This window comes from Sporobolomyces salmoneus (genome assembly GCF_050403485.1).
Source record: "Sporobolomyces salmoneus JCM6883 DNA, S_salmoneus_JCM6883_v1_ctg12, whole genome shotgun sequence".
NCBI classification, from domain to species: domain Eukaryota; kingdom Fungi; phylum Basidiomycota; class Microbotryomycetes; order Sporidiobolales; family Sporidiobolaceae; genus Sporobolomyces; species Sporobolomyces salmoneus.
Window position 1 is genome coordinate 380,505 of NW_027481151.1, and position 11,822 is coordinate 392,326.

The 11,822-nt window shown below is 50.2% G+C and overlaps 5 protein-coding genes across 5 annotated transcripts; 4 read left to right on the forward strand and 1 right to left on the reverse strand.

Moving 5' to 3' along the window:
• Nucleotides 1-104: 104 nt before the first annotated feature.
• Nucleotides 105-2,215, forward strand: JCM6883_004782 (M28 family metallopeptidase; the record flags this gene model as incomplete). Its single annotated transcript, XM_076630867.1, has 8 exons — nucleotides 105-914; nucleotides 997-1,054; nucleotides 1,119-1,270; nucleotides 1,340-1,362; nucleotides 1,442-1,533; nucleotides 1,605-1,721; nucleotides 1,805-2,018; nucleotides 2,095-2,215. The coding sequence occupies 8 exons, from the start codon at nucleotides 105-107 to the stop codon at nucleotides 2,213-2,215; spliced, it is 1,587 nt and encodes a 528-aa protein (XP_076489291.1).
• Nucleotides 2,216-3,074: 859 nt separating this feature from the next.
• Nucleotides 3,075-6,762, forward strand: JCM6883_004783 (glycogen [starch] synthase; the record flags this gene model as incomplete). Its single annotated transcript, XM_076630868.1, has 14 exons — nucleotides 3,075-3,107; nucleotides 3,258-3,262; nucleotides 3,433-3,459; nucleotides 3,605-3,609; nucleotides 3,977-4,129; nucleotides 4,195-4,466; nucleotides 4,540-4,649; nucleotides 4,714-4,931; nucleotides 4,999-5,217; nucleotides 5,290-5,485; nucleotides 5,544-5,863; nucleotides 5,931-6,043; nucleotides 6,106-6,670; nucleotides 6,731-6,762. The coding sequence occupies 14 exons, from the start codon at nucleotides 3,075-3,077 to the stop codon at nucleotides 6,760-6,762; spliced, it is 2,268 nt and encodes a 755-aa protein (XP_076489292.1).
• Nucleotides 6,763-7,908: 1,146 nt separating this feature from the next.
• On the forward strand, nucleotides 7,909-8,722 carry JCM6883_004784 (uncharacterized protein; the record flags this gene model as incomplete). The annotated part of the gene is made up of 2 exons (XM_076630869.1): nucleotides 7,909-7,966; nucleotides 8,037-8,722. The coding sequence occupies 2 exons, from the start codon at nucleotides 7,909-7,911 to the stop codon at nucleotides 8,720-8,722; spliced, it is 744 nt and encodes a 247-aa protein (XP_076489293.1).
• A 217-nt stretch (nucleotides 8,723-8,939) lies between these two features.
• Nucleotides 8,940-9,401, reverse strand: JCM6883_004785 (U6 snRNA-associated Sm-like protein LSm6; the record flags this gene model as incomplete). The annotated part of the gene is made up of 3 exons (XM_076630870.1): nucleotides 8,940-8,965; nucleotides 9,038-9,151; nucleotides 9,224-9,401. 3 exons carry the CDS (start codon nucleotides 9,399-9,401, stop codon nucleotides 8,940-8,942), a joined length of 318 nt encoding a protein of 105 aa, XP_076489294.1.
• Nucleotides 9,402-9,556: 155 nt separating this feature from the next.
• On the forward strand, nucleotides 9,557-11,136 carry JCM6883_004786 (uncharacterized protein; the record flags this gene model as incomplete). The annotated part of the gene is made up of 6 exons (XM_076630871.1): nucleotides 9,557-9,670; nucleotides 9,748-10,105; nucleotides 10,177-10,213; nucleotides 10,287-10,347; nucleotides 10,415-10,497; nucleotides 10,566-11,136. 6 exons carry the CDS (start codon nucleotides 9,557-9,559, stop codon nucleotides 11,134-11,136), a joined length of 1,224 nt encoding a protein of 407 aa, XP_076489295.1.
• Nucleotides 11,137-11,822: the final 686 nt, after the last annotated feature.

Sequence of the window (11,822 nt, forward strand, 5' to 3'; positions counted from 1 at the left end):
CCTTCTGAGCATTCAATCGAGATCAAGAGGCAGAGGAGAGGGAAACCTCGTGGGATTCCCCGCCTTCGAAGCCTCTTCCGTTCTTTCCCTCTCCTTTCCAACCCATGAAGTCCCTCATACTCTTATCAGCCTTATCGGCACTCTCCACGGCCGTCCCTACGACTTCCCGACCTTCGCTCGTCCTTCAACCTCGCGACACTCGATCTTCATCTCTCTCGACCTCTCCTTGCGCTCGCTACTTGTCCCGGATCGGAGTATCGACCTTATCGGATGTATACTACCTAGACGAAGCATGCGTCGCTTCAACAGCCGGATTAGAGGACACGGATCGAGTCGTCATTCAACTTGAAGACGAACAACCTCTCTCCCTGGATCATTCAGGCTCTGCACTCAGTCGACTAGTATGGCTACACCTCCCCAAACTAGAGAATTCCGACCCCACGCGCTTCACCCCCGAAACCTCCTACGATCCCTCCTCGTCCTCTTCACTGGCAGGCTCTCAAATCGCTTTCAACGCACCCCTTCCCGTTCTTCCTACTCGACTCGCTTCCCTCCCTAGTAACGGAGACGCCTCCGAAGGATCCCTCCACCTCTTATCCTCCGACCCGAGAGTCGCGCTTGAACAACTTGAATTCCTTACTTCTCACCCTTCAACCGCTCTCTTAACTCTCGTTTCGATCCCCTTTCCCTCGCTCTCCATTTCCTCGAATGCTAGACTCGCCGTAGAAGGGGATGGACCAAAGTTCCCAGAAGTTCCGGAGAAAGATGTAAAGAGAATTGAAAGTTGGTTGAAAAACCTTGAATTCGAACCGCTCTTGAGTGCGTTGCTCGATGGGATCAAGCAGAAAGGGATTGAGAGGGATGTCAAGGTGTTGAGTGGGGAGGATCAGTCGAGTTTGAAGGAGGATGAAAGAGTCAGTTTTTTTTTTGGTTCCCGTCTTCGTATTCGTCGTTCATGTCGACTCGACTAATGCACGAGCGAATCGCTTGTTACAGTGGGTTTCTCGTCATTCAATGTCTACAGGTGCTATCTCCGCCTCGAAATGGCTCCTCTGTCCGTCTTTTCCCCTCTCCTACCTCTCCTCGGGTCGAAACTGACTCAAACTGTTCGTCGGTAGCTCAAATGCGTTCCTACGATTTCACCTGCACTCCTCATTCGTTCCTAAATGGGTTCAGTTCGATGCTCGAATGTATCTATAATCGATCTGGAAAGGGTCTGTCGGAGGGAAACGAGACGGTAGTGTTGGGGGCGCATTACGATAGTCGTGGTGTGAGTCTCTCTCTCTTGCTCAGCTCGCTGCTTCTGTGCCAAGCTGATGGGACGTCGAGATAATCACAGTCTTTTGGATTCCCGACTGCACCGTGAGTCACTAAAAGCCTAAAATCGATCTCTTAGATCTTGATCACCGGCTGACGACAATCCTCTCCTTCTGTTCTACAGTGGAGCCGACGACGACGCATCCGGAACCTCTCTCGTTCTCGCCGTCGCACGACACATCCATTTGAACCGCCTGATCTTCTCCCGGAAACTAGGTGAGCTCTCTTCCTCGTCCCCTCTTGCCCGTCTCTTCTGCTCACAGCGCTCCTTCGTTCGGTCATGATAGTTCTTGCTCTGTTCGCTGGCGAGGAACAAGGTCTATTAGGTTCAAGTTGGTACGCGAAACACTTGAAAGAAGAAAAGAAAGAAGACGTAATCTGGATGTTACAAGTCGATATGGTCGGTACGTCCTCATCCTCATCTCCCCCTCTCCTCTCACTCTCACTCTAACTCGTCGCTCTCTGACACCTCGGTGTTCGCATGTAGGTTATCGAGCTCCTCACGAACCTCCCCAACTCGCCCTCCCCGACCTGATCGGACTCCCCCAAGCCGCCTACCTCGTCGGTAACATTTCTACGAAATACGTCCCTGAACTCGTAGTGGGTCGTACCGGGGCTTGTTGCTCGGATCATCAATCTTTCGTGGAGAATGGGATCGCTTCGACGTGGATTTTTGAGAGGAATGGACCGATCGCTGATCCGTGAGGCGATGACTCTCGCTCTATCTCTTCCTACTTGACTTGTACTGATGGAAAGTTGAGGGGGGACGACGATCAGGTGTTATCATTCTTCGTGTGATTTGAGCGAAAGAATTGGGTACGATTTCCAACAAATTTTGGCTCATGTCAAAGTTGCGTTCGCAACTCTGTGGAACGTCGGTGGTGGGAGTGTAGAGTAGTGTAAATCGATGGAAGACTGTATCAGACAAATGGAAGGATGAGATCCATTTTATTCTTCTCCATTTTCTCTTCTTTCATTCTCTTCGAATTCGTCGATCGGGTTTTTCCATTTCTCTTCTTCCTCCAAGGAGCTCCGAACCGTTTCGGGTCATTGGCTCCTGGCTCTCTCGGGGGATTTCAAGATCGCGAATGGATTTCATTGACTCGGATGGATCAACCACTTCGATTGGGATCAGTAGAAGTAGAACGAAACGAACATCGATCTCGACACATCAACTATTTTCTTCCTTTCTTCCTTTCCTTTGGCCGCCGCTCAACGTTCGGCATCGCAAGTACTTCTAATCTCGACTAGCAGGACAAACACGAAAAGGGTGAAGCAGGAGAAGCGCAATTGACCGGGAGACCCGGTTGGGTCTGCAGCAGGAAGGTCAAGGGAAGGTCGAGAAAAAAACGAGAACTCCTTCGTTTCGTTCGTCGAGTTTCGAAGTTGTTGCGGAGGAGGATCGTTGGGGAAATTCGCTGCAGGGCAAATGAAACGGGATCGCCACGAACCGGCGAATCTGAGGGAGAATGATCTGGCTTGAGCGTGGGCGCTTCGTGAAAGATGCGAAAGTGCGAAAGAAACGACGGCCTGAAAGATCCTCGCAAAGATCGCATGTGATCTGATCGTGAGAGGGAATCCTGCTGCATGGGAGTGAGAAAGAGTGAGAGAAATCTCGTCTGCCCCCCGGTCGACAAAATTTCGAGAAAGTGTGGACGGCAGATGAGATTCATTCGCTTCCCGCTTCCGCTTCTCTTTTTCACCTCTCACCTCACCTCGCCCTACTCGACCTACCAACCAGTAAACGCAAGCAAAGGATGAGTCAACCCCAACGGTCTGTACACGATCATGTAAGCTCTCTTCCCTTCTCTCTCGCTCCACATGATCAACCTCTCTCTCCTCCCCTCTCTCTCTCCGCGCGCTCTCCGTCATCCTCTCTGGCTCCCCGCTCTATTTCGATTGATCTACCTTTACTGACCCATCTATTCTACTTCCTACAGCTCCTGTACGTACACACACCAACCATACTCTACGCACAGTGAAACGAGGAGACAGCTGATTCGATTCCCCCCTCGTCATCATTTTCCCTTTCCCACTCCCACATCCTTTCTCTTGTATTTTCCCACGCGCGTGATCATTTCACTCTCTGTCGTTTCCTGCACCTCGACTATACAGCTTTGAAGTAGCATGGGAAGTAGCAAAGTGAGTTTCCCTTTCCCTCTCGTTCTCAACCTTCTCTCTCTCCCCCTCTCCGTCGGTCTTCGAGACCGTCGAATCTGAAATCCTTCGCGCGTCTAAACGCGAGGACACGTTCACTGACCCTCGGTTCTCTTTGCCTCGTTTACAGCAAAGGTTCGTTCTCTCTCCCACTTTGACGACGAAAAGGGAGCTCGCAGGAATATTCTCCATCTCCTCCGCCTCCATCTTCTCGAGATCCCATCGGTCGGCGAAATCCAAGAGAAACCCTTTCACCTCCTGGCTTTTCGAACTCGGTTAAGGTGCAGAATCAGGGAGGGAGGGAGAGACTGGGGAAATGTTCAGGGAACGGGAGTCCGTGAAGGAGAGAAGGACGGCGAAATTGCTGAGCTCGAACGGAGCGAAGAATGTGGGCGCCGTTAGTGTTGGATAACACGCGACGAGATCAGAAACGAACAACCTCAGCAAGCAAACAAAAGAAAGTGAAAACTGACATTTTCCTTTTTTCCGCTGTTCCTTTCAGTCGGAGGTATCTACACGGTTATCAAGACGAAAGCTCCAGTAACATGTCAAGAGTACGGTGAACGATACACTTTGATCGGTCCTCTCAGTTACAAGAGTGCGCCGATGGAAGTTGAAGCGATCGAATGGGACAAACCTTCTCCTATTGGTGCCGGTGAGCCAAACTCTCTCCCTACCTCCCCTTTCCCTGACACGAAACTCACGAAAGCGTTCATGTAGATGGTAAACCCGTCGCTCAAACTTCTACCGAAGCCGCGCTCGTCGGAACTCTCTCTTCGATGCGAGACCGAGGAGTCAAATTCCTCTACGGACGTTGGCTCATCGAAGGAGGACCGAAAGTACTCTTGTTCGATACTGGATCCGTATGGAATCGACTCGACGAATGGAAAGGAGATCTTTGGAATTTGGCGGGAATCCCAACTCCTCCGAACGATACCGAAACGAATGAAACGATCCTTTTGGGTTACTTGACGGCGTGGTTCTTGGGAGAGGTGAGCTTCCATTCGCTGGCTTACAGGGTTATTGAACGAGGCACTGACCCCAGCTCGAGCGATCTTTATTTAGTTCTCGGCTCGAGAACGCTCGAAAGCTATTGTAGCTCACTTCCACGAATGGCAAGTCGGACTCGCTATTCCTCTCTGCAGGAAACGACACATCGACGTTACTACCATCTTGTAAGCTTCGAATTCCATGAGTTCGTACCGAAAAACGACAGCTCATCGTCATCGCTGCCTACAGCACCACTCACGCCACCCTTCTCGGTCGATACCTCTGTGCTGGATCTGTCGATTTCTACAACAACCTCGCTTACTTCGACGTCGATCAAGAAGCTGGGAAACGAGGAATTTACCACCGATACTGTATCGAACGATCGGCGACTCACTGTGCCGACGTTTTCACGACCGTATCTCACATTACCGCTTACGAATCGGAGCATTTGCTCAAGCGAAAGCCTGGTACGTCTCTTCTCCCTTTCTGTCTCTCTCGCGAACGCAAACTCACTTCGTTTCGACTCCGAATTAGATGGAGTCACTCCTAACGGTCTCAACGTGACGAAATTCTCTGCGATGCACGAGTTCCAAAACTTGCACGCCGTTTCGAAACAAAAGATCAATGATTTCATCCGAGGTCATTTCTACGGTCATTACGATTTCGATCTCGACAACACTTTGTACTTCTTCACTGCTGGTCGATACGAGTACCGTAACAAGGGTGTAGACATGTTTATCGAATCCCTAGCTCGTAAGCCCACTCTCTCTCTCTCTCTCTTCCTCTTCGAAAGTCGAATTGACGGTTTTCGTTCACTCTCCGCAGGTCTCAATTACCGACTTAAGCAAATGGGAACGAAAATGACGGTCGTCGCGTTCATTATCATGCCTGCTGCGACTCACTCGTACACGATCGAAGCTCTCAAAGGTCAAGCCGTTACGAAACAATTGAGGGATACCGTTACCGAAATTCAAAACCGAATCGGAGCTCGATTGTTCGAAAAGACTGCTCGATACACTGGGTATGTCACTAGCTCATCACATCTCGTGTCGGATACTGATGATCTTCAAGATGTACAGTGAACACGGTACGGAAGTTCCCGATCCCGCTGAACTTCTCTCCGCCGAAGACAAGATCCTCCTCAAACGACGAGTGTTCGCCCTTCGTCGCAACTCTCTCCCTCCCGTCGTCACTCACAACATGGCCGACGACGCGAACGACCCCATCTTGAACCAAATCCGTCGAGTTCAATTGTTCAACCGAGATTCCGACCGCGTCAAGGTCATCTTCCACCCCGAGTTCTTGAACTCGAACAACCCGATTTTGGGACTCGATTACGAAGAGTTTGTCAGAGGTTGTCATTTGGGAGTCTTCCCGAGTTACTACGAACCTTGGGGATGTGAGTCCGAATCCTTTCTCTCATGACTTGAATGAATGAAGACTGATCTTCTCGCTTCGTCGTACAGACACTCCTGCTGAATGTACCGTCATGGGTGTCCCTTCCATCACTACCAACTTGTCAGGATTTGGAGGTTTCATGGAAGATCTTCTCGAAGATTCTCAAGATTACGGTATCTACGTTAGTCGAACTCTCTCCTTCGAGCGCTGAGTGCGAGCACTGACATGTCCCTCTTCATGTAGATCGTCGACCGTCGTATGAAGTCGATTGAAGATTCGGTCAACCAATTGACGGATCAAATGGTTTCGTTCTGTCAAAAGACCCGTCGTCAACGTATCAACCAACGTAACCGTACCGAACGATTATCCGATTTGCTCGACTGGAAACGAATGGGACTCGAATACGCCAAGGCACGTCAACTCGCTCTCCGACGAGCTTACCCCGATTCGTTCGACGAAGACGATTTCTCGTTCGAAGACGGACAACAACGTATTCCTCGACCCATGTCGGCTCCCGCCTCGCCTCGATTCACTTCTGGTTTGATGACTCCCGGAGACGTCGCGACTTTGACCGAAGAAATGCAAGGGTTAGGAACTTCGGATTACATGGGAAATCGATTCTGGCAATCTGTCAACCAAACTCAAGAGGACGAAGATGCCGGTTACTTCCCTCCCCTCGTTCTCAAGCGAAGGTCTTCGACTGCTTCGACGAGTGGGTTCACGACTCCCGGAGGAACTGGATCAAACGGAAAAGGTCGAATCCTTTCCGAAGGTGACCTCGAAGCTGCCGATGCCGCTCTCAACAGTCGTAAGTATCACTACCTCTTCCTCGATATTGACTGAAGCTGACCCTCTTGCTATGAAACAGATACCTATAACGGCGAACCCAACGGTCACTAAACCCCTCTTTCTCTCCCTCTAATTCTTTTCCCAAAAACTCAACACGTTCGGTATCACCGATTTCGTATTCTTGAACCACTCGTATACCTCTCGTTCTCCTCGGACTATTCGTAGTCTACGAGAACAACTTTCCTCTTCAAAACTTCTCTCTCCTTTCTTGTGTCTCTCTTTCTGTTCACTTTTTTCTCGCTATCTCTCTCTCTCTCGCAGTAATATCTCTCCTGTCTTCCTATGTCTGCTGTCTTTCTCGCTGTCCCCCCCAAGTTTTGATATTCTTGACTCTTTTTTCGATCTTGTAAATGAAAGATTTACCTCGCAGATTCCTTCGTGTACGTTGCTAGACCGAGAGACGAAGTTGCTCAAGGGTCTCTCCGTCAAGCGAGAGTGTCAGGCAAATCTATCGACGTGCCCGAGATTCGAAATCATGTTTTCGCCGCCAGTTTTCAAGTAAAACCTGGTCATACTCTGTCGACCGAGGAGCCGTGACAACAAGCCAATCGTTTGTCTTTGTAAGTGGCTGCTCTGACATTGTTCGCGGAACTTCAATAATAGACACGGAAAGCTCGGTGTCTCGCTTGCGAAGGTTTCTTGTGAAAGCTTTGTCGCTTCGTGGCCAGTTCCCCTTTCGAGCTGCAGTCTCCCGTCGAGAGTACCTTTGAATGCCTTCAAGAGGGTAGATCGGGCTCAGGGAAGCAGGGTCGATCGGTCCAAGCGCGGAAAGACGAAAGCTCGCGAGGCAAAGACTCAGAAGTGAGCGTCTTTAGCGCTAGTTACGCCGCCGAGGATGAGATTGAACTGAGTGGACCGTCGTGAAGCACCTTAGCTCGAACAAGTTACGAGACCTGAAAACCTTACGAGACTCGTGCGGGACGGCGTAAGACAGCCCAATGCGAAGCCAGCGGACGGTCTCGAGCTCCTGAGCTACTCTTGGTGGGACCGGGAACGTACAGGAACTGCAACCTGGCATGGTAGACGGTAGAGGCGAAGCAGTGGACGTAAGAAAGCAAAGTTATCGAAATTGCCAAGTCAGCAGGTTTCTTTCGGCTCCTGCGAATCGATCAATCTCTTCTCTCTCTCCTTCTCTCCCCTCATTCAGCTTTACGACAACCTACAGGATCGTACCGCAAAGGTCGCAATGGCTAGCTAATGTCATGCTGGTCCCTCGATCACACGAGGCCAGCCACAGGGACTTCATCAGCTCGAGGTTCATTCATTCATCTCTTCCACTCTCTCCTCCCTCCGCATTGCACTGACTCCACGCGATTGATGTTCAGGGGACACGAAGGAGCATAGGAGATCGATTTCTCTCGGTTCTGTACGATCTCTCAAGTTCTCGAGACGGGAAAAGGAGCAAAGAACTTCAAATGGAGCCGAAGAAACAACTTCAACCTCTCCTCCTCCTCCTCCGCCTCTCTCACCTCGAAGATCTACCTCGACCCATCGTAGCAGTCTACCTCACCTCTTTCCATCGTTCTCTCGAGCCCGACAATCTTCCTCTCCTCCTCCTCTCTCCCTTTCGAACAATTCCTTCTCCTCTCGACCTCCTCGACGTCCACCCGTCACACCCCTCAGTAGTGAATCCTCTTCCTCTCCCCGCAGTACCAAGTCTTCTTTCAGTTCGATTGTTTCGTTCTGGAAGAGTCGTTCAAATCCTTCGAATCCTTCTTCTCGACGTGGTTCTCAAGCGACTACTGCTGAACCGAGCCAATCTTCCCCCTCGACTGGACAATCCTTAGAGCAACATCAACGAGTCCCCTTTCTTCCTGAGGGGGATCTCATCTATCGCGAAGGCGGGGAGGAAGAAGAGGAGTTAGAATCCGAGGAACCGATGAGAGAATGGGATTCTCATTCGATTCCTTCTACGGCGTATTGGAGGTCGAGTCCGAGGAGGGATCAGATGATCGATACGGCGGAATGCGATGAGTACGTTAGAATCGTTCAATGGGAGAATGGATGGTAAACGAACACGCGAAACGAAAACCTCGCTTCTCGCAAGACTGGTTAGCCTATTTGTAGAGCGATTAAAGAAACCCCCTTGATGTCTATACCCCCCAATATCTTGCTACCTGTTGTCAAGTGGTAATTGGATGACTGATCTCTCGGCCTCGTGAATGCTCGTCGTTTGGTTTCGAGGAAAAACGAAAATCGAGAGAAGAGGAGGTATAATTCTTTCAGATTCAAGCCATTTTCGAGATATACAACACTGCATCCCACTCGAGGGAGTATCAGTCATCAGTCCAACCAAGTGGAGAGAGGGAGCGAAGGGAAGACTGACCATTATTCCCTCTCACGAAAGCGTCTCCATACTCGTTCGTTTTCACTCCATGAACCCATTCCTCGGTACCTTCCAACGCGATATTCATGTATCCATCTAAACAATTCAATACACCTGTATCGTTTCCCGTGGTATCATCAGTCTAGCGCCGAGAGCGAGAGGGCGATGACCATGGGGAGAACGCACCTCTGTAATCTACGCCAGAGTTCAGTCGGACGACGACTCGTTGTCCAACTACACTCTTGAGGAACGCTCCAGGGCCTGGGAGTTCCGGTTGAGGTGCTGCTGCTTCAGGAACTGGAGATTGAGATGTTTCACCGTCGGCGGGGGGAGGAGGTGGAGGAGTTGCTTGGGGTTCTGACATAGCTGGAATCTTCTAGGAGGCGTGCTGAGTTGGGCAAAGAAGTCGCAAGTGATGAGAAGCAAGAAGAGTTCAATGACATTCGAGAGTTTCATCTCTTTCCTCTCTTTCTGTCACTTCCTCAGCTCGAACCTCTACAAAGAGGCTATCCAACGACAATGAGCAATCATCAAGACCCATACCATCGTCGCGAAAGTTTCCATTCCTCAGATTTGACCCCTTCTTCAGCTCAAGAACGACGACGGAAACAAGCTCTCGACGCTCAGAAACTCGTCAGTTCCCCTTCTTTTCCCTCTCACGTACTGTCTTGAGGAGAGCTGAAATGACGAGAGGGGGAGGGAGGATTTAGCGTCGAACTCATGCGATTGAAGCCGCGAGAAGTTCATCTCGCGATTTATTCGATATTGAAGATCTCTCTCTCGCTGGCTCTGAAGCCTCCGATTCTTCCGATATCGAATCCTCCCGACTCCCTCCCGACGAATCTGGACAGTCGACTGGGGTAGTTACGACCCCGTCCCCGCAAATCTCGAAACAAAAACGAAAATCTCATAAACCGACGTTCAAATCCTGGGCGAAGAACCTCCTGTCTCAAGCTGAAACACTCGATTTGAGAGAAGGAGTGTTACCGAATGGATTGGAGAGGGATTATAGGTTGAGCGTCGTACCGAAGGGTAAGAGGTGTTTGTGCGCGACTACGAACGATTCAGGTGAGCGTTCGAGCTCGACTAACCGTCCGTCACTTGAACGCTGATGGTTGCTTTGAGCTGATCGTTTACAGCGGGGAAGAATACGATTCTGTACAGTCGAGTAGCTGGGTGAGCACGATTCAAACTTCACTCGCGTCTTGAAGCTAAAACTGAAGCGAGAGTCAATCGATCTTCTTCACAGTCGCACTTTGGGTCGTCTTCACTCGATACTACCAGGTGATTGTCTCCTCGATGTAGTATGGGTTCGTCTCCTCTTCACACTCTTGGGATCAAAAAAACGAGTCTTTGAGCTTTCTCGTTTCTATCCAGGACCGCGAGCTCTCGATCCTCTGGGTACTCGATACCTGTAAATGGCGTGGAAACTATATCGTAGAATGTGAAGCTGATTTCCGGTTTGTCCTTCTCTCTCTCCCTTCTTACCTAGCTCAATCCCTCTCACCCTCTTTCCGTGTGAAAACAGAGCTTTCTTCACTTCCTCGAAACTATCCGAACTCTCGACTCAATACTACGTTCCCCCTTCCTCACTCCCTCCAGACCCTCAACGTTCTCCATCTCAACTCCCACTCCTCATTCTACCTGCTCCGACTTATTCGGCTCCCTTGATTCCTTCGACTCTACTTCCTATTCTTAATTCCCTTTCAAAGCCTTCTCCTTTTACAATCACCGTACTACTCCCTTCTTCCCCTTCCTCTTCCTCATCAAACTCTACAGCCTCAACTGGAGGAGGAGTTAAACAAGAATCGATTCAAATCCCATTCGAACCACTGGGTCTCTTACTCTACCACCGCGAAAGTCACTACGAATCAGGCCTAACTCCTCTCGTCAACTGGATCCCTTGTAGAGTCGAACCAGGGAGGGAAGCGAATGAGGGGGTGGAGAGGTTCAAGGAACTGGTAGGGGAGTGGGAAAAGAGGGGAGGGGAAGCAAGCGTTGAGAGAGAGATTGGGATGGATGAGGAGAAGAGCGAAGAGAACCCTGGAGGAGGGAAGCCGGTGGGAATGGGAGCGGACTTCACGACGATGAGAGGATAGGAGGGAATGAATGAATGAAAAGGGAGCAGGACTCTCGAATTTCGGAACTGTGCATTTCCTACTCACATTTTCCCTTCGTCCAATCAGAGATATACGCAAGAGAGAGAGACCTGTATCACGCCGTTCTTTACCAATTTGAGGAGAGAGGGCGACAAGTTTGTTTTGTTCCTGAAGTTTTCGACTTTCTTCCGTCCCAAATCCCTCCCCTGCCCATCTCGCTCTCTACAAGACCTGTATCCGTAGCACTTTGACAAATCGAGGATGTCATGATCGGTCGCATCATCGAAGCAGCACGGTGAATAGGTATGGTTCATCAGTCAAGTCACGCCAGACGATGAGTTCATTAAGGGAACTCATGTGCTCCCTCTTCCCGAGTGAGCACGCCACCAAGACGAGCAGTATGAGATCGCGAGCGAGAAAACTCTGGGTTCCAGTCAGAAAAGAGGAAGCTACGATCGAAAAATGAAGAGAGAAGGGGAATGCGAAGAGGACAACAAACGAAAAGCGAAATCGAGGAAAGGAGGGGACTAGACACAACGACGAAGGGAGAGAGCAACAGGCGAGAGGATGAGAGAGGTTTACGAGCGTTCTATTTCAAAGACGAGAACAGAGAGAGTCAGTCACAAGTTCTAAGAGTGAGAGATGTTGATGAGAGACTCACCACCTCGAAGACGACGCGCGAGTTG